General features: G+C 41.5%; 1 protein-coding gene across 1 annotated transcript in view; it reads right to left on the bottom strand.

Annotated features, from left to right (window-relative positions):
* Positions 1-24243, bottom strand: part of STK31 (serine/threonine kinase 31) — a 462200-nt gene extending 437957 nt beyond the window's left edge. The window contains exons 1-3 of the mRNA XM_073630106.1: positions 24208-24243; positions 23628-23680; positions 1744-1842 (exon numbers count right to left, since the gene is read on the bottom strand). Of these exons, the coding sequence (XP_073486207.1) occupies positions 1744-1842; positions 23628-23680; positions 24208-24238 (183 nt within the window). The 5' untranslated portion in view covers positions 24239-24243. The remainder of the gene's footprint in view (positions 1-1743; positions 1843-23627; positions 23681-24207) is intronic.
* Positions 24244-24546: the final 303 nt, after the last annotated feature.

Raw genomic sequence — 24546 nt, 5'->3', positions numbered from 1 at the left:
GCTTTAAACCTCATAGCAGGGGAATGCTAAATTGCCTTAGTGTGCAGATTAGCCTACATATCTGTCAATTTGTTCTGTACAATACGAAAGTCCAGTTCTACTTGAAGCCTCCATTCCCTGGATTCATGTAAACTATTGGCAAAACTTTTTTTTCCCCCCATTTTGGAAAAAGAAAGGAAGGGTTATAACCCCTGTCAGTTTTTTTTTTTTTTCGCCATCTGTGTCTCATTTCAGAGATTTCCCTTCACTTCCTGCCCCATAGCAAAACAGGAAATGAGAGGAAAACCCTGCAAACTAAAGTGGTTGTTAAGCCACTACATACTCTTTATATAATATTCTGCTTCCTAATCTTGTATGACCCTGCGTGTGTTTTATAAAAAAAAAATGCCGTCTATACCGGATTTCAGAGCGCCGCTCACATGACCGGCTGCCTTTCTCCTCTCTTCAGCTAACAGCTGCAGTGGGAGGGGCTGAGAATCCCCCACTGACAGTTGAGAGGAGAGAGGCGGCAGGTCATGTGAGCGCCGAGTGGAGCTCTGACATAAAGGTATAGAACACATTTTATTAATAAAATCCACACACAGGACTGGAGAGGATTTGACAGTGTGTGCGTGGGAAGGAAGGTTAACGCTTGATTGCCGGAGATGTGCATGTTAAGCTCTTCGAAAATATGAGTGCATGTTTAACCATTTTTTAATGAAAAATTTTAGGTGGTTTTACACTATACTGTATGTGATTTACCCTCGAGTGCATAAATTGTGGAGGTGAAGCAGTGAAACTCCAGCTTGCATTATCTGGACAGGATGCAGCAGAGCCAGTCTACAACTACACAAGTCCGGGCCAATTCTGGGGGGGGGGGGGGGGGGGGGGGGGGGAGAGAGACTCTCTCTATTCAGTGCAGCAATTGCCGCCAGGTGCACCACTCCTGGGCTCTGCAATGGTATGGTAGAGCCGGGAAAGGTGGCAGCAGGAGGGGGGTGGGACCTCCTTCTGCAGAAGTGATCGAGTGGCTAATTAGCCACTCTAACTACTTCTGATAGAAAGGGAATTACCGGCTTAAAAGATCCATACTGGGATGATGCCTGTAGGCACAGGCATCATCCCAGTATAACTACTGAAACCCGAGGACATCCATGGACATCCTACGGATGTCAAGTAGTTAAACCACTGGACAGACCATAAACTATACCCAGCTATATCAAGTGGTCAAGTTAAAGTGGTTGTAAACCGCTGAATTATAAAAAAAAAAAAAAAAAAAAAAAAAAAAAAAACACACCTGTAAGAATACGGCATAACGTGCTAGTATGCATTGCATACTAGCACATTATGAAATACTTACCGTAGAACGAAGCCCTTCCAGCGACGCCCGCTTACCTCTGAGGCAAGCTGACATCTTCCCCTGGTGTTTGTTCAGGGGTCTTGGGCTCTGGCGGTGCGAGTGGCTGGAGCTGCGATGACGTCACTCCTGCGAATGTACGTAGGAGCAGTCGTTTCCAGTACGGGCTCTGAAAGTCCGGCACTGTAAGCCAAACCTTCAGGAGCGCATGTGCCAATGAGGTCATTGGCTGCATGCACTCTGAATATATCCCTAAACTGTGCAAGTTTTGGAGATATTCACAGTACCTAAAGGTAAGCCTTTTTATAGGCTTACCTGTAGGTACAAGTAGTGTAACAGATACAACCACATTAACATTACTTAGAAATATACTAAGCATTACAAGAATATTTATGCATCAATCATACCTTGTCAAGATTGGGGATTCCAAACACGGGACTCATCGTAGGGCAAACTGTGGCCAAAGATTCACTGATCTTCGAAATCTCTTGAATTCTGTTAAAAGACTAAAGTACACAATGTAAAGTCTCATAATTTGTTCTTTGTCAAAAGTAGCACTCTCTAAATGTAATGTTAGGGCAAAATCTGCATTATACTGTACCAGATCCTGGTTTAACCACTTTTAAGGACCGCCTCACGCCGATTTACGTTGGCAAGGTGGCACGGGCAGGCAGAATCACATACATATACGTGATCTGCCTCCCGCGGGCGGGGGGTCCGATCGGACACCCCCCCACCCCACCCCCCCGATGCCCAAGGCGGTCCGCTTCTGACCAGCGATGAGGGGGAGACCATCCGTTCGTGGCCCCCCCCTCGCGATCGCCGCCGGCCAATCAAATCATTCCTTTGCTGCTGTATGCTAAACAGCAGCAAAGGAAATGTCATCTCTCCTCGGCTCGGTATTTTCCGTTCCGACGCCGAGAGAAGGCATCCGAGTGAGTAAAAACACACTACACACTCAGTAGAACATGCCAGGCATACAAAACACCCCCCCCCCCCCCCCCCCCGTCACACTGACACCAAGCAGTTTTGTTTTTTTGTTTTTTCTGATTACTGCATGGTGTCAGTTTGTGGCAGTTACTGTGTTAGGGCAGTTAGGGTTAGCCCCCTTTAGGTCTAGGGTACCCCCCTAACAAAGTTTTAACCCCTTGATCACCCCGTCGCCAGTGTCACTAAGCGATCATTTTTCTGATCGCTGTATTAGTGTCGCTGGTGACGCTAGTTAGGGACGTAAATATTTAGGTTCGCCGTCAGCGTTTTATAGCGTCAGGGACCCCCATATACTACCTACTAAATGTTTTAACCCTTTGATTGCCCCCTAGTTAACCCTTTCACCACTGATCACCGTATAACTGTTACGGGTGACGCTGGTTAGTTTATTTTTTATAGTGTCAGGGCACCGGCCGTTTATTACCGAATAAAGGTTTAGCCCCCTGATCGCCCGGCGGCGATATGCGTCGCCCCAGGCAGCGTCAGATTAGCGCCAGTACCGCTAACACGCACGCTGCATACGCCTCCCTTAGTGGTATAGTATCTGTACGGATCAATATCTGATCCGATCAGATCTATACTAGCATCCCCAGCAGTTTAGGGTTCCCAAAAACGCAGTGTAAGCGGGATCAGCCCAGATACCTGCTAGCACCTGCGTTTTGCCCCTCTGCCCGGCCCAGCCCACCCAAGTGCAGTATCGATCGATCACTGTCACTTACAAAACACTAAACGCATAACTGCAGTGTTCGCAGAGTCAGGCCTGATCCCTGCGATCGCCAACAGTTTTTTTGGTAGTATTTTGGTGAACTGGCAAGCACCAGCCCCAGGCAGCGTCAGGTTAGAGCCAGTACTGCTAACACCCATGCACGCACCGTACACCTCAGTGGTATAGTATCTGATCGGATCAATATCTGATCCGATCAGATCTATACTAGCGTCCCCAGCAGTTTAGGGTTCCCAAAAACGCAGTGTTGGCGGGATCAGCCCAGATACCTGCTAGCACCTGCGTTTTGCCCCTCCGCCCAGCCCACCCAAGTGCAGTATCGATCGATCACTGTCACTTACAAAACACTAAACGCATAACTGCAGCGTTCGCAGAGTCAGGCCTGATCCCTGTGATCGCTAACAGTTTTTTTTGGTAGCGTTTTGGTGAACTGGCAAGCACCAGCGGCCTAGTACACCCCGGTCGTAGTCAAACCAGCACTGCAGTAACACTTGGTGACGTGGCGAGTCCCATAAATGCAGTTCAAGCTGGTGAGGTGGCAAGCACAAGTAGTGTCCCGCTGCCACCAAGAAGAAGACAAACACAGGCTCGTCGTGCCCATAGTGCCCTTCCTGCTGCATTCGCCAATCCTAATTGGGAACCCACCACTTCTGCAGCGCCCGTAATTCCCCCATTCACATCCCCAACCAAATGCAGTCAGCTGCATGAGAGGCATTTTTATGTCCTCCTGAGTACCCCTACTCCAAGGAACCCCCCCAAAAAAGATGTTGTGTCTGCAGCAAGCGTGGATATAGGCGTGACACCCGCTATTATTGTCCCTCCTGTCCTGACAATCCTGGTCTTTGCATTGGTGAATGTTTTGAACGCTACCATACACTAGTTGAGTATTAGCGTAAGGTACAGCATTGCACACTTTCACAGGGTCTCCCAAGATGCCATCGCATTTTGAGAGACCCGAACCTGGAACCGGTTACAGTTATAAAAGTTAAAAAAAAAAAAAAAGTGTAAAATATATATATATATATATATATATATATATATATATATATATATATATATATATATATATATATATATATATATATATATATATATATATAGAGAGAATAAAAAAACAAAAATAGTTGTCATTTTATTGTTTTCTCTCTCTCTATTGTTCTGTTCTTTTTTACTGTGTTCTATTCTGCAATGTTTTATTGTTTCTATGTTTTATCATGTTTGCTTTTCAGGTATGCAATTTTTTATACTTTACTGTTTACTGTGTTTTATTGTTAACCTTTTTTTGTCTTCAGGTACGCCATTCAGTTGCAGCACTGATTTATTTATCTTGACAGCAACAGCGTTTGCTCCCACGATATATAAAGCTGTGACTCCAGCGGAGGTGATATATGCCGAAGCATGGGGGCAGCAGGGGCGGAGGAGCGATTTGCTCCTAACTTTTGGGGCGGATGCCCCCATGCTTCGGCATATATAAATGGTGGATGTATGCCCATCATTAGAAGTGGGTGGATGAAGGGAGGTATTCTAATGGTGGGCATACCCACCAATCAATCTCTTTTTTTTCCCATTTAGCCCACAGACTGCATGAAAAAAAAAAAAAAAAGTTTACAATATATGCCCAACAAGGGCCAGCAACGTACTGGTATGTTGCTGGACTTTGAGTGGTTATACCAGAATGATGCCTGCAGATTTAGGTATCATGGTATCATTCTTTTCAGCCAGCGGTCGGCTTTCATGTAAAAGCAATCCTAGCGGCTAATTAGCCTCTAGACTGCTTTTACAAGCAGTGGGAGGGAATGTCCCCCCCCCACAGTCTTCCATGTTTTTCACTGGCTCTCCTGTCCCAACAGGGGACCTGAGAATGCAGCCGGTGATTCCGCCAGCTGACCATAGAGCTGATCAGAGACCAGAATGGCTCCAATCATCTCTATGACCTAAGAAACCGGAAGCTACGAGCATTTCATGACTTAGATTTCGCCGGATGTAAACAGCGCCACTGGGAAATTGGGAAAGCATTTTATCACACCGATCTTGGTGTGGTCAGATGCTTTGAGGGCAGAGGAGAGATCTAGGGTCTAATAGACAAAATGTTTTTCAAAAGAGAGTACCTGTCACTACCTAGTTCTATCATAAGGGATATTTACATTCCCGACATAATAAAAATGATTTAAAAAAAAAAAAAATGAAAAGGAACAGTTTAAAAAGAAGATTAACCACTTTACTACCTGGCCATAGTAAAATGACGTCCACAGATGGGATCTCCCATCCTGGGTGGAAGTCATATGACGGCCTGGGATTCCCGGCCGTCTAGGGGGCGTGCGGGACCCGGTGCGTGTGCCCGGCGGCCGCGATATCCGCCGGGCACCCGCGATTGCACGTTAACCAGGCCAGACCGTGGATCTGTGTGTGTAAACACACAGATCCACGTCCTGTCAGTCGAGAGGAGACCGATCTGTGTTCCCAGTACAGAGGAACACCGATCGGTCTCCTCCCCTTGTGAGTCCCCTCCCCCTACAGTTATAATCACTCTTCTAGGAAACATTTAACCCACCCCTTGTCTCCCCCTAGTGGTTAACCCCTTCCCTGCCTGTCACATTTATACAGTAATCAATGCAATTTTATAGCATTGATCGCTGTGTAAATGTGAATGGTCCCAAAAATGTGTCAAAAGTGTCCGATGTGTCCGCCATAATGTCGCAGTCCCGAAAAAAAAACGTGATCGCCGCTATTACTAATAAATAATTTTTTTTTTTTTAAAATGCCATAAATCTATCCCGTATTTTGTAGACACTATAACTTTTGCGTAAACCAATCAATATACGCTTATTGCGATTTTTTTTACCAAAAATATGTAGAAGAATACGTATCAGCCGAAACTGAGGAAAAATTTTTTTTTTTTTTTTTTTTTAATTTGGGATATTTATTATAGCAAAAAGTAAAAAAATATTGTGTTTTTTTCAAAATTGTCGCTCTTCTTTTGTTTATAGCGCAAAAAATAAAAACCTCAGAGGTGATCAAATACCACCAAAAGAAAGCTCTATTTATGGGAAAAAAAGGACATCAATTTTGTTTGGGGACAACGTCGCACGACTGCGCAATTGTCGTTTAAAGTGCGACAGCGCTGAAAACTAAAAATTGGTCTGGGAAGGAAGGGGATGAAAATGCCCTGTATTGAACCGGTTAAAAAGCAAAAAAAAAAAAAATTTAAAAAAAAAGCACCCCCTGTCCCCCCCTGCTCTTGCGCAAAGGCGAACACAAGCGTTGGTCTGGCGTCAAATGTAAACAGCAATTGCACCATGCATTTGAGGTATCACCACAAAGGTCAGATCGAGGGCAGCAATTTTAGCAGTAGACCTCCTCTGTAAATCTAAAGTGGTAACCTGTAAAGGCTTTTAAAAGGCTTTTAAAAATGTATGTAGTTTGTCGCCACTGCGCAATTTTAAAGTATGTCATGTTTGGTATCCATGTACTCAGCCTAAGATCATCTTTTTTATTTCATCAAACATTTGGGCAATAGTGTGTTTTAGTGCATTAAAAATTTAAAAAAGTGTTTTTCCCCAAAAAAATGCGTTTGAAAAATAGCTGCGCAAATACTGTGGAAAAAAAAAAAAAAAAAATGACACACCCACCATTTTAATCTGTAGAGCCTTTGCTTTAAAAAAAATATATAATGTTTGGGGGTTCAAACTAATTTTCTTGCAAAAAAAAATATTTTTTCATGTAAATAAATAGTGTCAGAAAGGGCTTTGTCTTCAAGTAGTTGGAAGAGTGGGTGATGTGTGACATAAGCTTCTAAATGTTGTGCATAAAATGCCAGGACAGTTCAAAACCCCCCAAATGACCCCATTTTGGAAAGTAGACAGCCCAAGCCATTTTCTGAGAGGCATGTCGAGTCCATGGAATATTTTATATTGTGACACAAGTTGCGGGAAAAAAGACAATTTTTTTTTTTTCGCACAACGTTGTCACTAAATGATATATTGCTCAAACATGCCATGGGAATATGTGAAATTACACCCTAAAATACATTCTGTTGCTTCTCCTGAGTATGGGGATACCACATGTGTGAGGCTTTTTGGGAGCATAGCCGCATACGGGACCCCAAAAACCAAGCACCACCTTCAGGGTTTCTAAGGGTGTAAATTTTTGATTTCACCCCTCACTGCCTATCACAGTTTCGGAGGCCATGGAATGTCCAGATGGTACCCCCCACATGACCCCATTTTGTAAAGTAGACACCCCAAGCTATTTGCTGAGAGGTATGGCGAGTATTTTGCAGACCTCGCTTTTTGTTACAAAGTTTTGAAATTTGAAAAAAAAAAAAAAAAAAAAAATTATATATATATATATATAATATATATATTATTTTTTTTTTCCTTTTCTTTCTTCATTTTCAAAAACAAAATGACAGCTGCAAAATACTCACCATGCCTCTCAGCAAATAGCTTGGGGTGTCTACTTTCCAAAATGGGGTCATTTGGGGGGGGGGGGGGGGGTTGTGCCATCTTGGCATTTTATGGCTTTGGGAACTGATAGGTAGTGAGGAGTGAAATAAAAAATTTACGCCCTTAGAAATCCTGAAGGCGATGCTTGGTTTTCGGGGCCCCGTACGCAGCTAGGCTCCCAAAAAGTCCCACACATGTGGTATCCCCCTACTCAGGAGAAGCAGCAGAATGTATTTTGGAGTGTAATTCCACATATGCCCATGGCCTGTGTGAGAAATATATATCATATATCAACTTTTTGTAAATTTTTTTTTTTTTTGTCATTATTCAATCACTTGGGACAAAAAAAAAATGTAATATTCAATGGGCTCAACATGCCTCTCAGCAATTTTCTTGGGGTGTCTACTTTCCAAAATGGGGTCATTTGGGGGGGGGGGGGGGGGGGGGTTGTACTTCCCTGCCATTTTAGCACCTCAAGAAATGATAGGCAGTCAAACTAAAAGCTGTGTAAATTCCAGAAAATGTACCCTAGTTTGTAGACGCTATAACTTTTGCGCAAACCAATAAATATACGCTTATTGACATTTTTTTTACCAAAGACATGTGGCTGAATAGATTTTGGACTAAATGTATGACTAAAATTGAGTTTATTGTATTTTTTTTTTATAACAAAAAGTAGAAGATATCGTTTTTTTCAAAACTTTCGGTCTTTTTCCTTTTATAGCGCAAAAGATAAAAAAACGGCAGAGGTGATCAAATGCCATCAAAAGAAAGCTCTATTTGTGGGAACAAAAGGACGCAAATTTTGTTTGGGTACAGCACTACATGACCGCGCAATTAGTTAAAGCGACGCAGTGCCAAATTGTAAAAAGTGCTCTGGTCAGGAAGGGGTAAATCCTTCCAGGGCTGAAGTGGTTAAAAAAAAAAAAACAGTTAGCCCAATTTTTTTGTATAATGTGAAAGATGATGTTATGCCAAGTAAATGGATACCAAACATGTCACGCTTTATAATTGCATGCACTCGTGGAATGGCGGAATGGCGACAAACTACGGTACCTAAAAATCTCCATAGGCGACGCTTTAAATTTTTTTAAGGTTGCCAGGTTAAGAGTTAAAGAGGAGGAGATCTAGTGCTATATTTATTGCTCTTGCTCTGATGATCGCGGCGATACCTCACATGTGTGATTTGAACATTGTTTACATATGCGGGTGCGACTTCCTTATACGTTTTCTTTGCTGCAGGAGCTCGCGGGGACGGGGGCGCTTTAAAAAAAAAAATTTTTTCCCTCTCATTTTATTTATTAAATTGTGTTTAAAAAAAATAAATAAATAAAAATGTGATCACTTTTTTGCTGTCACAAGGAATGTAAACATCCCTTGCGACAGTAATAGATGGTGACAGGTACTCCTTATGGAGGGAACGGGGGTCTAAAAGACCTCCGATCCCTCCTTTGCACTTCAAAGTATTCAGATCGACAAAAACGGCGATTCTGAATACTGTAAATTTTTTTACATTGGCAGCTGAGTAAACAGGAAGTGACGTCGCTTCCATGTTTACATTCAGGAGACTGGAACAAAGCCATTTCTGGCTTCGTGCCAGTCTGTCTCTAGACGCCGGAAGTGGTGGATCGAGGATCGGGTCTCCCAGTTTGACGGGAGGCTGCGTTGTCCCCTCCTGCTCCTCTGGGATAACAATCAAGCGGCTTTTAGTCGCATCGGTTGTTATCCCTGGACAGCAGATCGCCCGCTCTAAAAGGCAGTACCAGGACGATGCCTGCCGCTGCGGGCATCATCCCGGTATAACCCCCGAAAGCCGAGGCTGCATATCTGCGTACTCGGCGGGAAGGGGTTAAACCTCTTTTCTGCTAATTTAAATGAGTGGTCACGTGTCTTGGTAAACTCCCTTCCGCGAAAAAGTTTTATCCCTATTGTGGGGTCACCAGTACGGTATTTATAGATTGAAAGCATATCCCCTCTCACGCGTCTCTTCTCCAGAGAATAAGTTCAGTGCTTGCAACCTTTCCTTATAACTAATATCCTCCAGACCCTTTATTAGCTTAGTTGCCCTTCTTCGTACTCGCTCCATTACCAGTGCATCCTTCCTGAGGACTGGTGCCCAGAACTGGACAGCATACTCTAGGTGCGGCCGGACCAGATTCTTGTAGAGCAGGAGAATTATCGTTTTATCTCTGGAGTTGATCCCCTTTTTAACGCATTCCAATATTCTGTTTGCTTTGTTAGCAGCAGCTTGCCATTGCTGAGCCTATCTACTAGGATCCCCAGGTCCTTTTCCATCCTAGTTTCAGAGGTTCTCCCTCCAGTGTATAGATTGCATTCATATTTTTGCCACCCAAATGCATCATTTTACATTTTTCTACATTAAACCTCATTTGCCATGTATTTGCCCACCCCATTAATTTGTTCAATGAAATCTAAGACAGCAGTAAAAAGCTGACAGAGGTTCTAACCAAATTCCATACTGTCCAAAAACTAAAAAAAAAAAAAAAGTACGTTTGGGTTGCGGTTACAATGTGTATGTATTAGTACAACTTTTTTTAGTTTAACCCGGTCCACGCCTAAGCCTATTTCCAACATTTGCTGCTTACAAGTTAAAATCTGTATTTTTTGCTACAAAATTACTTAGAGCCCCTAAACATTATATATTTTTTTTTAGCAAAGACCCTAGAGAACAAAATGGCGATCATTGCAATATTTTATGTCACACAGTATTTGTGCAGTGGTCTTTCAAACACAATTTTTTGGGGGGGGGGGGGAGACACTTTCATGAATAAAAAAAAAAAAAAAAAAACTAAACAGTAAAGTTATCCCAATTGTTTTGTATAATGTGGAAGATGATGTAACGCCGAGTAAATAGATAGCGAACAAGTCATGCCTTGGAATTGCACACACTCTTAGAATGGCAACAGACTACGTTACCTAAAAATCTCCATAGGCGGCGCTTTATAAAAAAAAAAAAAAAAAAAAAAAAATTAATAATAATAATAATAATAATAATAATAACGGTTACCAGGGTAGAGTTGGACAGAGGTGGTCTTTTGCTAGAATTATTCTCACTCTGAAGATCATGGCGATACATCGCGTGTGATTTGAACACCGTTTACATTTGCGGGCGCGACTTACGTATGCGTTTTCTTTGCTACATGAGCACGCAGGGAAGTTTTAACATTTTTTTTTTTTACATTGTCCCTTTAAAAAAAATAAAAAATAAATTGTGATCACTTTTATTGCTGTCAAAAGGAATGTAAACATCCCTTGTGACCATATTAGGTGGCGACAGGTACTCTTTATGGAGGGATCTGGGGGCCAAAAAGACAGGAAATACCTCCTTTGCACTTAAAAGTATTCAGATGGCCAAAATAGGCAATTCTGAATACAGTACTGACATTTTTTTTTAAATCGGCGCCATTGGTAGCCGAGTAAACTGGAAGTGACGTCACTTCCCGGATTGTATGTTAGAGACCCAATCAGAGCCAAATCTGGCTTTGTTCGGGTCTCCCGGTGAGATGGAAGGCCCGGAAAGAGCAGTGGAAAGTTGGTGGGAGGGGGGATGGGGCTCCTTTAGAATAACAGCCGAGCGGCTTTTAGCGGCATTGGTTATCACTAAAGAGCCAACCGACCGCTCTACAAAACGGTACAGGGGTGATGTGTGCAGCTGCAGGTATAACCCATTCAAACCATGAATGCAAATTTGCGTACAGTCGGCGTGAAGGGGTTAAGATAGAAAAGGGGAGAGTCACAAAAATTAAACCTCCGCTTTTCAGGAACCCTCATCCGGTGTCACATTTGGCACCTTTCAGGGGGGGGGGGTGCAGATACCTGTCTAAGACCGGTATTCGCACCCACTTCTGGGCATAGACTCCCACGGGAGTCTACGCCTCTTCCCGTCCCCCCGCGCTCTCTGCTGGGGGACACACGAATCCCAGAGACAGCAGGGACCATTTGGATTGTGCAGAGCGACTCGTGCATGCGCAGTAGGAAACCAGGAAGTGAAGCCGCAAGGCTTCATTTCCTGATTCCCTTACCGAAGATGGCGGCGGCAGCATCCGAGGACCGAGGGACGGTTCGGCCTCGGGTGCCAACATCGCAGGCGCCCTGGACAGGTAAGTGTCCTTATTTTAAAAGTCAGCAGCTGCAGTATTTGTAGCTGCTGACTTAAAAAAAAAAAATTTGTGCGACTTCCACTTTAATAACAATATCAGGGTATTTTATTTTTGCTGTCTATAGCTTGTTGTGGAAATTTCCCTTAGAGACAACAGAGAGGTTGTGCCTCAGTGACAATGGTTACCAGGACAAATAGACAGTTAAATCTTCCCAAAGGAGACACAGGTCATAATAAAAACTTGGCAGAGGGGACAGCTCTTCCCTATACTATAAAAAAAAAATAAAGTATGCCACTTGCGATAGGTTCAAAGTTTTCCAAATTATTCATCTTAAAGTAGACACTTCTCTGTCCTAAGGCAAGGTGGTCAAGATGCTTGAGCTTATTCTTGAGAATTATAGTAGGGGTGCACCGAATTAGGGCTGCAACTAACGATTATTTTCATAATCGATTAGTTGGCCGATTGTTTCGATTAATTATTTGGTTAATAACCTTAAAAAAAAAAGTGTGGTGTATAATTTAGTTTAATATGTAAAGTTTAAAAAAAAAAAAAAAAAAAGGAAATTTATTCCTAAATATCTCAATTCAGTGTTAAATATAAAATTACCAACTTTATGGTTAGGGAGCAAAAGCTCTAATCCACTCTGAGAATAAGACAGAGGAGATATACTGTATATACAATTAGAGGAGATATACTGTATATACTATTAGAGGATATATACTATTAAAAGGGTGAATCCGGTAAATATCAGACTCGGAGATCAATTTTTTTTATTTAAAAAACAAACCATGTCTTCCGTCAAAAAAAAAAAAAAAAAATAATGTCATTTTAAGAACGTTCGTTCGATTTTCTAATCGTTAGTGGGGTCAAATCGACGTTCATTTTCAAGCATGGTGGAGGGAAAATTTAGACATAATAGAAAACTTCTTGGTGAAAGGAATTTTCAGACCGTGTATTTGGTTTTCGTTTAGAAATTACATTCATTTTCCCAACGAAACTAGGTTCTCTGAGCTCATTTCCACCTTCCATTTAACAGATACAGGGCGCCACAAGTTCCCACAAACTAAATCGTACTCATGCTTCTCATCTTCTCATAACTCCATGTCCCGCATAGACTTCATACTCATTTCTCACAGATTGACACCGCGACTATTAGAGGCTGCATTCTGCCCCAGAATACTCTCGGATCATAGTCCCTACTGGATTACATTAAGCATTCCTATAGCCAAACCACCACGATCCTGGCGTTTGAACCCATTTTGGCTCTCTCTTCTACCGGAGGATGATGAGCTCACGGATAAGTGGAGACTGTACTTTGTTGAGAATGACAATTCAGCATCGCCCTCCGCAGTATGGGACTCTTTTAAGCTATTCGCTCGCTCCACGTTAATTATTCAATTTTATATTCAATAAAATCAAGGCAAATTCCTCCAGTGCCCTCGGTAAGGCGCTGGAGGACTTATCCTCTGCTGAAAGAGACTTTGCCACCACCCCGACCCCCGCGAATGCGAACCTGCTTAAAAACTACAAACTAGAGTAGTTACCCAGCTGCAATATCAGAAAGCAAGACAAAAACTTTTTTTTCTCCAAACAAAAAATGTTTGAATATGGGGAAAAAGCGGGCAAGTTTTTGGCATACTTGGTGCACAGTGAAGATAGGCCCCCGGTGGTTATCACACTACATGGCCATGGAGGACAACAAATAACAGACCCACCCATGGTAACCTCTATGTTTAGAGATTTCTTTGCCGACTTGTACAAAACGACAGCTCCCACTGAGACACAATCAATGTCCCTCTTTCTCGAGAAGGTGACTTTCCCACAGCTGACAAAAGAACGGTAGATCTACTAGAGGCACCCCCCGCCACAGACGAAATTACAATTGCTATTGCCAGGTCTAAATCCCCAGGATCAGACGGACTCCCAATTCAGCGAAATACTAACCCCTAAACTGCTAGCTTTATACAATCATCTCTTTGAGACTGGGACTTTACCCCCATCCATGACAGAGGCAACAACAGTCCTCATCCCCAAACCAGGAAAGGACCCGGGATACCCAGAATCCTATCGCCCCATATCCCTTCTACAGGTTGACATCAAAATATTTGCCAAAGTATTATCCATTAGGCTTAATCAGGTCATCTTATCCCTAATACATACAGACCAGGCAGGTTTTATGCCAGCTCGCAACACCTCGTTTAATCTCCGGAAATTATATATAAATATACAGGCTATACATGAGGAGGTTGGTTCAAGAGTTGTAGTGACTTTGGACACAGCAAAAGCCTTCGACTCGGTGGAGTGGAGGTATCTCTGGAGATGCTTGGAGGGCTATGGCTTCGGTCCGAAATTTATTAAGTGGGTTCAACTGCTATACTAAGCACCCAGGGCCAGGGTGGTAGCCAATGGGTGGTCGTCTCAGATGTTTGACCTCAATAGAGGCACGAGGCAGGGCTGCCCCTTATTCCCAATATTGTATGCCCTTGCGGTAGAACCCCTTGCGATATCCATCCGAGCGAACCCGGAGATTAAAAGGACTAAGACTGGGCTATTTAATTGAAAAAATCAGTATGTATGCAGACGACACGCTGCTATATTTAGCGGACTCTGGCCCATCTTTACATACCGCACTCCACACGATCGAACAATTCAGAATATTTTCAGGACTGAAAATCAATTGGGATAAGTCCCAAAATTCTACCAACCGATAGTTTCCCACCCCCAGAATCCCAAGCCAGACTACCACTTCAGAGAGTTGCTGTCATTAAATATCTAGGGATCCATATATCCAGATCCCCTGCAGATTATGTATCCCTCAATATAGACCCTCTCCTTTCCATGGTTAAAACTAAAGTACAGATTTGATCCAGACTCCCAATTGGGACCTGGGATCGCATAAATTTAAGTAAAATGATCTTACTCCCTAAAATACTGTATGTTCTCTGGCATACTCCAGTTTACTTACCCCTGAAACATTTCAAATCTTTAGAGTCCCTTCTCAAGCCCTTTGTGTGGGGCACCAACAGACACAAACTGGCATGGCAAACTCTCAAGAACCCGACTGACCTTGGTGGCACAGCTCTCCCTGACTTTAACCTATATTACATTGCATCACAACTGTCGCAGCTCTTCCACTTAGATAAAACAGACAGCGAGAGATTTCTCACGCTCCTATGTCCAAAATGGGCACAACACGGGGGACGTGGCTAGCCGGCGCGGTGTAAGGACGCTCACTGAAAGAGCTCCTCTCTGCCAAGGGCCATCAGACACTGATACAGCGACTTAAAGCCTAGATTTCTGTCACCAATAGAGCGGTTCAGCTTGGTGAACCTCCAGGATGACATCCAGGAAAAGAAAAGAAGTTATTTACCCCAACAAACTGCCAGATTACTTAATGTGGCAGCGGCGGTCTCCGGAGCAAGATGGCGGCGGCAAGCAGGGGAAAGGCACACGAGGCTCTCACACACAGAGCAACGCTGCACAGGGGAGAAGAGCAAGCAGAGCTTACAGCTCACCCACCGCTGAGCAATACTCCCTGTCACCTTCAGCCTCATCCAGCCCAGCCAAAAGCAAGCCAAAGCTGGATCACACAGAGGAGGAAGATGAAGAGGTAAGCCTGCACTCATCTCAGGATGACACAAGAGAACTGCAGGACTCCATAACTGACTTCCCCACTGCTAACACACCAATAATGGACACCACATTTAAAGATATGCTGATATCTCTGAGATCTACACTGCATGCAGATATCCAATCTCTGACTAGACAATTTAAGTCTGAAATATCATCAGTGAATAAGAGAATTTCACATGTTGAAACAAAGATGGGAGAGTTTGCATGCACCTTTAATGAATTAGTGGATGCCCATAATGACAGAGATGACGACATGCTGCAAATGAAATTAAAGCTAGCAAATTTAGAAGACAGGTCCAGAAGGAATAACGTCAAAATACGTGGGATTCCTGAAACAGTTAAAACTCCTGACCTGAAACCTCACTTCATACAAATGCTGAAAACAGCTCTACCAGAAGTTCCCCATGATGAATTAATCGTGGACCGTATCCACAGACTGCCTAAGCCAAAACATATAGCTGCACACCTTCCCAGGGACACTATTGTCAGGATCCACTTTTATCACGTCAAGGATCAGTTTATGGCTGCTACAAGAAATCGTGATTCCCTACCAGAGGAGTTCCAAGATCTATCCTTTTATGCTGCTTTATCAGCATTCACCATGCAACAAAGGCGTCAGCTAGCTTCTATCACGAAGCCATTAAACAACCATCATATCACCTATCGGTGGATATACCCAGCAAAACTCATGATCATAAGAGAAGGAACAACACATGTGATCTCTGACATCAAAGACGGCCTCCGCCTCCTGCGGGAATGGCAAATCATTATCCCTGACACCGACGCCCATGACAACAGTGGCTAAAAAGTAGGAAATACACAAGCCAAATCTAATCCTAGGAAATCTCTACTCCTATTGCATCCCTGATGGCCCAGGGGATTGCCACCTTTTGTTTACTTGTTAAACAACCTCAGTTGAGCGGTTATTCCTACCGCACAGATTCTTTTAAGAATCACAAGTTAGCACTGTTACTCTATCTGTTGTTATTAACCGTTTTTCTCTTAAAGAAGTTTCCAAGAGCCATTCCCATCTCTGTGTGCTCCAAAGGACTACCATCCACACCACTTGATCAAGGTATACACCCGACGTATTACCATCACAGCACAACCGAAACAACCACTACCTGAGGATCCCATCAACTCAAAGTCCCACTTTACGGACCACCACACTGCCAACAAGTGAACATCATCTATTTGAACCTACTCAAGGTAACCAGAATCTACTATACTACTTATTACCGTTTATAACTAAAAACAACCGAAAGCCCATCATGCCTATCAAAATTGTATCCCTCAATGTTAAGGGGTTAAACAGCCCATATAAACGGTGAATGGCCTGGAAAGAGGCCAAAAATCTTCACTGTGATGTAATGTGCTTCCAAGAAACCCATTTTGCTGCAACTAAATCACCTACCTTTCAAAACCGCCAGTTTCCCCACGTTTTTCAAGCAAATTTTTCATCATCAAAAAAAAAAAAAAAAAAAAAAAAAAAAAAAAAAAGGGGCGTTGCCTATTAAGGACACAATACAATTTCAAAGTCTGAATGTACATTTGGACAACTCAGGGAGATTCATAATCTTGGTATGCGAACTCAACGGTAAAAAATTTACCCTGGTGAACATATACCTCCCAAACACCAAACAACTGCCATTTCTAAAAAAAAGTATGGAAAAAAGTTTCAACAATGAAACAAGGTCATATCATTATGTGTGGAGACTTTAATGCTGTCCCCAACAGAGAATTAGATGTTTCCAGCCAAACCAAACACTCAAGATGCAGGTCAACTCTGAACGGTTTCATCTCATCCTCGGGTTTGTATGATGTGTGGAGATGCCAACATTCATCCGAAAAGGATTTTACATTCTACTCACGTTCGCCGTACGTATTCTCGAATAGACCTGTTTCTGGTAGATAAATTTATCTTGCAACAGATTACAAAATCAGATTTGCATTGTATAACATGGTCGGACCATGCTCCGATATCTGATAGTGGGGGATCGCTGCGCCGAGACCAGGGCTAACAGATGGCGTAATGATATTTTCACATTATCTCAACCACAAAATCTAATGAAAATTGAAAAAGCAATTACAGAATTTTTTTCCCATCAACGACCCCTCGGTGAGCGATCCTTTCACGTTATGGAACGCACATAAGGTCTACGTGAGAGGTTTGCTTATACAGATGAGTGCAAGAGCAAAGAGACAGATCCGAAAAACTGAATGCCCTATTAGCTAAAATCCAACAGTTAGAAAACACAAACAAACGGCAATCCACACAAAACGTAAGAGAAGCTTTATTTCAGTCCAGGCAGGAACTACGATCACTTCTAATATCAAGCCATAACCACCAATTGAGATCGTTAAAAGCTCAGACATACAGATACGGGAATAAAGCAGGAAAGTTGTTAGCTACACAATTAAAAGAAAAAGTCATTAAACAAAAAATACCATACCTCCTCAACCCCAAATCTAACAGAAAAGTTAACAACCCACAAGAAATAGCTGATGCTTTTAGCGATTATTAGGAACACTTATACAATCTTAAAAAAGACCCAGACACCTATCAGCCCAATGACGCGTTGATATCAGAATTTTTGGAAACAATACATCTCCCTAAAATACCACAAGGAGATTTATCATATATAAACCAACCATTTACATTACAAGAAATAAAAAATGCTATCAAACACCTCCCCCGTAACAAGGCTCCAGGCCCAGATGGTTATTCCTCAGAATACTATCAGATGTTCTCCTCCATCCTAACCCCTCACCTACTTCCTATTTTTGAAGCTGCAACAAGCACAGCAAAATTCCCCCCAGAAATGCTTACAGCTACAATCATAACTCTCCCTAAACCAGGCAAAGAACCGAATCTCCCACAGAACTTTCGGCCAATATCTTTATTAAAAACTTAGATGTTCAACTACACGCCAAATTGATAGCGAATAGACTGTCAAGTATTTTACCCAAATTGATAAACTATGACCAGATGGGGTTTGTAATGGGCCGCCAAACCAAAGATGCCACCAGAAGAATGTTAAACCTTCTACATTTGGTAGAGGAAAACAAAGAGCCTTCTCTGCTTCTGACCTTGGATGCAGAGAAGGCCTTTGATAGGGTGCATTGGGGGTACTTATCCAAAGTTATGGAGAAGTTTGGACTTGTCGGCCCATTGCAAAATGCCATAATGGCTTTATACTCTTCACCCTCCGCATTTGTATACACAGAAGGTATGTTCTCTAAGCCATTTCCCATTACAAATGGGACAAGACAGGGGTGCCCTCTGTCCCCCATAATCTTTACCATGCTTATGGAACCACTAGCGGAAAAGATAAGATCTCACTCATCCATACAGGGTATTAAATCACAAGACCGTCAACACAAAATATCATTTGCAGACGATGTCATCTTGTCTTTATCAAATCCAGCTAGATCACTACCTTCAGCACACGATGTCCTTGCCCAATTCAACAGGGTATCTTATTATAAAGTCAATGCATCTAAGTCCAGCATACTAGGAATACATATACATAAACTCGAAAATCACCTAAAAAAATCCCTACCATATCCCTGGACAAAAGAATCAATTAACTACTTCTTAGGTATCAAACTTACTTAGCCAGTATCCAAAATATACAACAACTATACCCCATTACTTTCCTCCTTCCAACCAGAGTTATCCAAACTTGGGAAACACCACTTGACCTGGTTAGGCCGATTAGCAGCATACAAAATGCTTATTTTACCGAAATTAATATATGTCTTCAGAGTTCTACCAATACCAGTCCCAGCAACATTCTTTAGGTTATTGCAAAAACAATTATCCAACTTTGTATGGGCGGGGAAAAGACCAAGATGCTCCCCTGAAATCCAAACCAAAAATAAAATAGTAGGGGGCATGGGTTTACCAATACTGAAAGACTATCATACGGCAGCAGTCCTGGACCAACTCAAAAACTGGTTCTCTACCCCTATTACAAAACCTTGGTGTCTTCTAGAAACATCACATTTAAACAAATTATCACCATTGTCATTTCTAATTGCAGCCAGTGTGAATAAACAGAATAAAAGACCCCTCCCAATATCAATACAAGCACTAATACAATCCTGGGAGGTGATATGTACGACTGGGAACTAAATTTACCCATCAACAAATGTACCCATTCCCTTAGATACACTACATTGGATAATTCCTAACATCAATCTCCACAACTGGACTAGGAAAAAAAATACTGAATTTAACAGATACCACTAATGACAATAAGATGCTACCATTTAGCACATTACAACAAAAATGTAATCTTCCGAACTCTGAATTTTTAACGTACACCCAGATCTCTTCATACTTCCAAACAACAAAGGCCACACACATATCTATAGTAGAGAAAGTATGGACCTTTCTCCAATCCAAAAACCCCAAATTGAAAGGAATAAAAGTGATTTATAACTCGCTTCACTCTAAAGATGCCTTTACAAAAAATAAACAAGTTATCAAATGGGAAAAAGAAATAGGCAAAGAATTCACAGATCTCCAGTGGAAACAAGCGATTACTAACAATCGTAAATTTTCAAGATGTGCCAACTATGAAGAATTAACACAAAAAAACTCATGCTAAGATGGTACTATACCCCTTATATTACAGCAAAATTTTCTAAAGATAACTCAAACCTATGTTGGAGAGAGTGTGGACAAGTGGGGACCCTAGCCCGTATGTTATGGTCATGCCCAGAGATCAAGAAATTTTGGTGGAAAGTTTATGATATGCTCTCTAAATTAACTGATTGTATGGTGGTTCCAAAGATAGAACAAGCTATTCTAGGAATAAATATGGATCAATATAAACCTGAATATAGATGTATTGCAACACATGTATTGCTAGCAGCAAGAATGGAATTGGTGTATAGGTGGAAATCTATTGATGTACCTACTGCTAGGGACATAAAAATAAAAATTAATACTATAATAGAATACGAAAAAAATTTTGGCACATAGGGATGGAAACTCATTAAGATTTGAAAATAACTGGTCTCCATGGAAACTTTTTCTCTCTTCCAATTATTCTTTGTAAACTGTTTCTCTTCTAATTAATCAGACTTTTTGTAGCTGGTAAACTATACAAATCAATACATATCCATACATTTCGAGTTGTCCTAACAGATACCTAGATTGTTTAATGACTTTTACAATGTACAACAAATGAGGGGAGGATCTTCTGCGAGCACAGTTTGATCCCATTGGGGTGCCCAGAGGATTCCTCTCCTTCCCATCTATTTTTTATCTTAATTTTCTTATCTCTTCTCAGTCTAGGAGACTCGTATCCTTATACATATCTCTCAGTTACATCATATTAGTAAAGGTAACACAATTCAAGCTACAATAAAGAAATGTTATAGAATTATTTAACTGTTAATATTATTTGATCTTCCAGTTGTAACAAGATTTTCTTTAATATAATTTTGTGACTGCATTTATGTAATTTTGTTAAAAAACTTTTCCAATAAAAATTATTTGAACAAAATGGGCACAACACATCAAGGACTCGATATATATGCAATAGCATCGGGCTCGGGGGGGATGGAACTAGGGGAAAATAGACAAACCATATTATATCACTACAGGAAAATATGGGACTTAGCCGCCTCCAAACTTGAAATCCCACAATTCAACGATTACACACTGGTATGGCACAACAAGAATCTTCCTGAATTCAACAAAATTCATGACACAAACTTATGGTCCATGCAGGGAATATTTTATCTGCATCACTTACTAAAAGACGGGCATCTAAAAACTTCTGATTCACTTAAAGAAGAATTTACAATTCAGAATCAAATGTTCTTTAGATTTCTACAAATGCGGCACAATCGCAATTTCCTGATTCTCTCCCAAACCCTACACCTGATGTCCTTATGGCACTAATTAAGAACACGGACCCCCACAAACTGATTTCAGCTTTCTATAACATGCTCTCAACCCCCGTCTCTACTAAAATTGCATATGATCTCAAACCAGGATGGGAAAGAGAAGTGGGACCAATAGAGGATGAGGAGTGGGGGGAGGCACTGGAGTCTTGTAAGGTTGTGTCCCCCAAACTATCAGACCGTCTGTCGCAGCTTTACATTCTTCATAGGGCGTACCTCACACCCCTTAGAGTGGCAAGATACAAACGCACACAATCTACCACATGCCTGATGTGTGGGAAAGAGACAGGCACCTTCTTCCACTTGATCTGGACATGTCCTAAGATCCAAGGCTTGTGGGAACAAATTGTGACATTTCTACACGATACAATGGGCTCACCTCTAGCTCTAGACCCAAAACAATGCCTCCTTGGAATAATTCCAGACACAATTGACAAATATACAAAAACATTTCTCTCTCATTTCACTCTTTGCAGCAAGAAAGATCATAGCTAAAAAATGGATGAGACAAACGCCTCCCAAAATGGTAGAATGGAAAATAGAAGTGAATAATACCTTGCCGTATAAGAAATGCATATATATTAATAGAGGTTGCCCTGCCAAGTACAACAAGATATGGGATCGTTGGCTTCAGGAGTCTGATACCTGTGTATAATGAAACCAAATTAGCATGGAATGATTGCCTGGGTGCGCGCCTCGATGTGTAGTTTCTATGTGCTAAATGTGTACATATAGAATATTCTCACAGGACAAGAACAATGTACCAATTATCCTATGTACAGACTGTATAACAATCAATGTACTAGTTACCAAGTTTATATGTTAAAGCAAACATAACATGTATGCACCAGTTGATTAATAAAACCTTTGTTCAATGTAAAAAAAAAATAAATAAAAATTACATTCATTTTAAAAACAGAATGTTAAAAACAAGTTAAAATTTCAAACATTCTTTCATTCAGCGAATGTACAAAGATTTTTCGTCTGAAAATTGACCGTATGTCCAGCATAAGGCTCAGTACACACCTATGCAGTTTGCTTTTGATCTGTTTCTGCAGTGCTTTTTGCTGTGCGTTTTGATTTTTGATTTTTTTTTTGGACAATATGTTGTTGGGCAAATTAAAAAACACAAATTGCTGCAAAAATGCTTTACATGCTTTTTAGCAGCTTATCCACTGAAGTATATTGAACCAAAAAAGCACTTTTTTTTTTTTTTTACGCAAAACAAAGTCCCTGACCCTTTTCAAATACGCAGCGGCTGAAAAAAGCATAGATGTGAACGTGTCCCATAGGAAACCGTGTAAAATGAACTGTAGTGCGTTCACATAGGTGTGAACCAAGTCTAAGACGTTTAGTAACATAATGGGGTTAAAAAAAAAAATAGTTAGCCCTTTAGATAATCACTACTGTAAGGGGTTCATTTTTTTACTGTAGAACTGTGAAAGTAATATTTACAGTAACGATTATTTGCTCTTTTTGTGCTAGAAAGAGCCCATTTTAGTTTTTTTTAACCCCATTATGTTACTGGCCGATTAATCGAGTATGAAAATAGTAATCAATTTCATAATCGATTAGTTATCGATTAGTTGTTTCAGCCCTACACCGAATGGGTTTTTTGTTGCAGAAACAGATACCGAAAATGAAAAATACACTAGGCCGAAAACCGAAATCCAATACCGAAAATGACTGTTTTTAAAAAATATTTTTATATATTTTAAATAAAATGTATACATTTATATAACACATTGCTAATAGTACTAGCAAAATGTTCATGCAGTGCACCTCTAGCAGGTAAGATGCAGGAGATGGTCAGCGACTGCAGACATGATACAGGAGATCAATGCAGCCTCACCGTGCCCATCATTGCCGCCTCACCATCGTTGCAGCATCTCCCGCTGTGTCTCGGAGCTAAGTGTGAAACGTTCGGCCGCGCTATGACAAAAGTCCCGCCATCCTCCTAGACCAGCTCGTGTGATAGATGCAGTGTCCTGTCTATCACACGAGCTGGTCTAGGAGGAGGGCAGGACTTTTGTCACAGCACGGCATAACCTTTCACACAGCTCCGTGACACAGCGGTCTCCCGCTGTGACAAGTAGGGAGGAGTAGGGAGGATGGTGGCGAGGAGGAGGGGAGGGAGCAGTCAGTTATGGCATCACACACACACGGAGATCGAGGAGGGGAGGAGGAGGGAGCAGAGGAGACTCCTGCAATTGGCGGTACCCAGGGTGGACCCCGTCCCCTTTCGGTATCGGCTGATTTTTGCCATCGGCCAATACCGAAAACACTGTTTTCAGTCGATAATTTTCGGCAGACGAAAATTCGGTGCACCTCTAAATTATAGCCAATAAGCTGCCGTTCATGTTGTTGACAAAACCAAATAACGATATGCATTACCGTTCTTCGGTTTCTTGGTACTAGTTTTTAAACTCCAAAGTATATGTAAAGTGATAGCCTACCTGTCCCCAAAATGTCACAGCATCTTCCACATGAGACACATACACATTCTCTACTGCAAAGGAAAAACATACAATTTAGAGAGAAAACAAATCAAATGATATATATTTAAAGCTTTCACCAAGTGAGCTCACTGCTCTCTCTATAATTCCCCCCCACCCCACCCCCGGCCCGCACAAATTTATATAAATATGGTTTGTTTTGTATACTTTTTCCACTTTTTTTTTACTTTTCAAAGGCTCGCAGCGTCTCAGGATAGTTCTGTCACAAAACCCAAAAGGCTTTAGGACCGTCTATTAGTGCCTACGAATCTTGTGCCTGCACAGCAGGAAGACAGCAGTGGGCAAGCTGTGAATATCAAGAAATGACAGCAAACCCCCAAAAATCAAGATGGCTGCACAGGAAAACAAAACAAAAAAAAGAAAAAGAAAAGAAAAACACTGTGTAAACATCAGGTGCAAGACAGACAGTGCAGAACTATCTAGTCTAGTGTTTTTGTTTGTCTGACTAGTTTTCAATGTGCAAGTGGAAGGTCCTCTTTAAGGTGACTAGGTAGAGGTTAGATTGGCCCATTTACATTACCTTTGTTGTATGAAGAAGATTCTCCATCCATGTTGCAAAGCTAGTTAAAAAAAAAAAAAAAAAAAAAAAAAAAAAAAAAGGGAAGAAGAAGGTATTAAAAGCAATTATTGCAAGATTAAAATAAAATTAAAAAAAAAAAAAAAAAAAACACACATACACACACACACGTATTGATAGTACATTTAAAAGCAAAAAATTGTCTAAACAAAATAATTTTTGTAGTTTTAAACTGCAGAGCAGGCAGGGTAAATCTCCAAGGCCCCAATAACACCTCAGCATTTTGCAAGACTGGAGGAGAAAAAATAAAATAAAAATTATTCTCTATGGAGACCGTTGACA

This window comes from Aquarana catesbeiana, linkage group LG05 (assembly GCF_042186555.1).
Source record: "Aquarana catesbeiana isolate 2022-GZ linkage group LG05, ASM4218655v1, whole genome shotgun sequence".
Lineage (NCBI taxonomy): Eukaryota > Metazoa > Chordata > Amphibia > Anura > Ranidae > Aquarana > Aquarana catesbeiana.
Note: the sequence above shows the minus strand (reverse complement) of the source record. Positions and strands in the feature narration are given on the sequence as shown.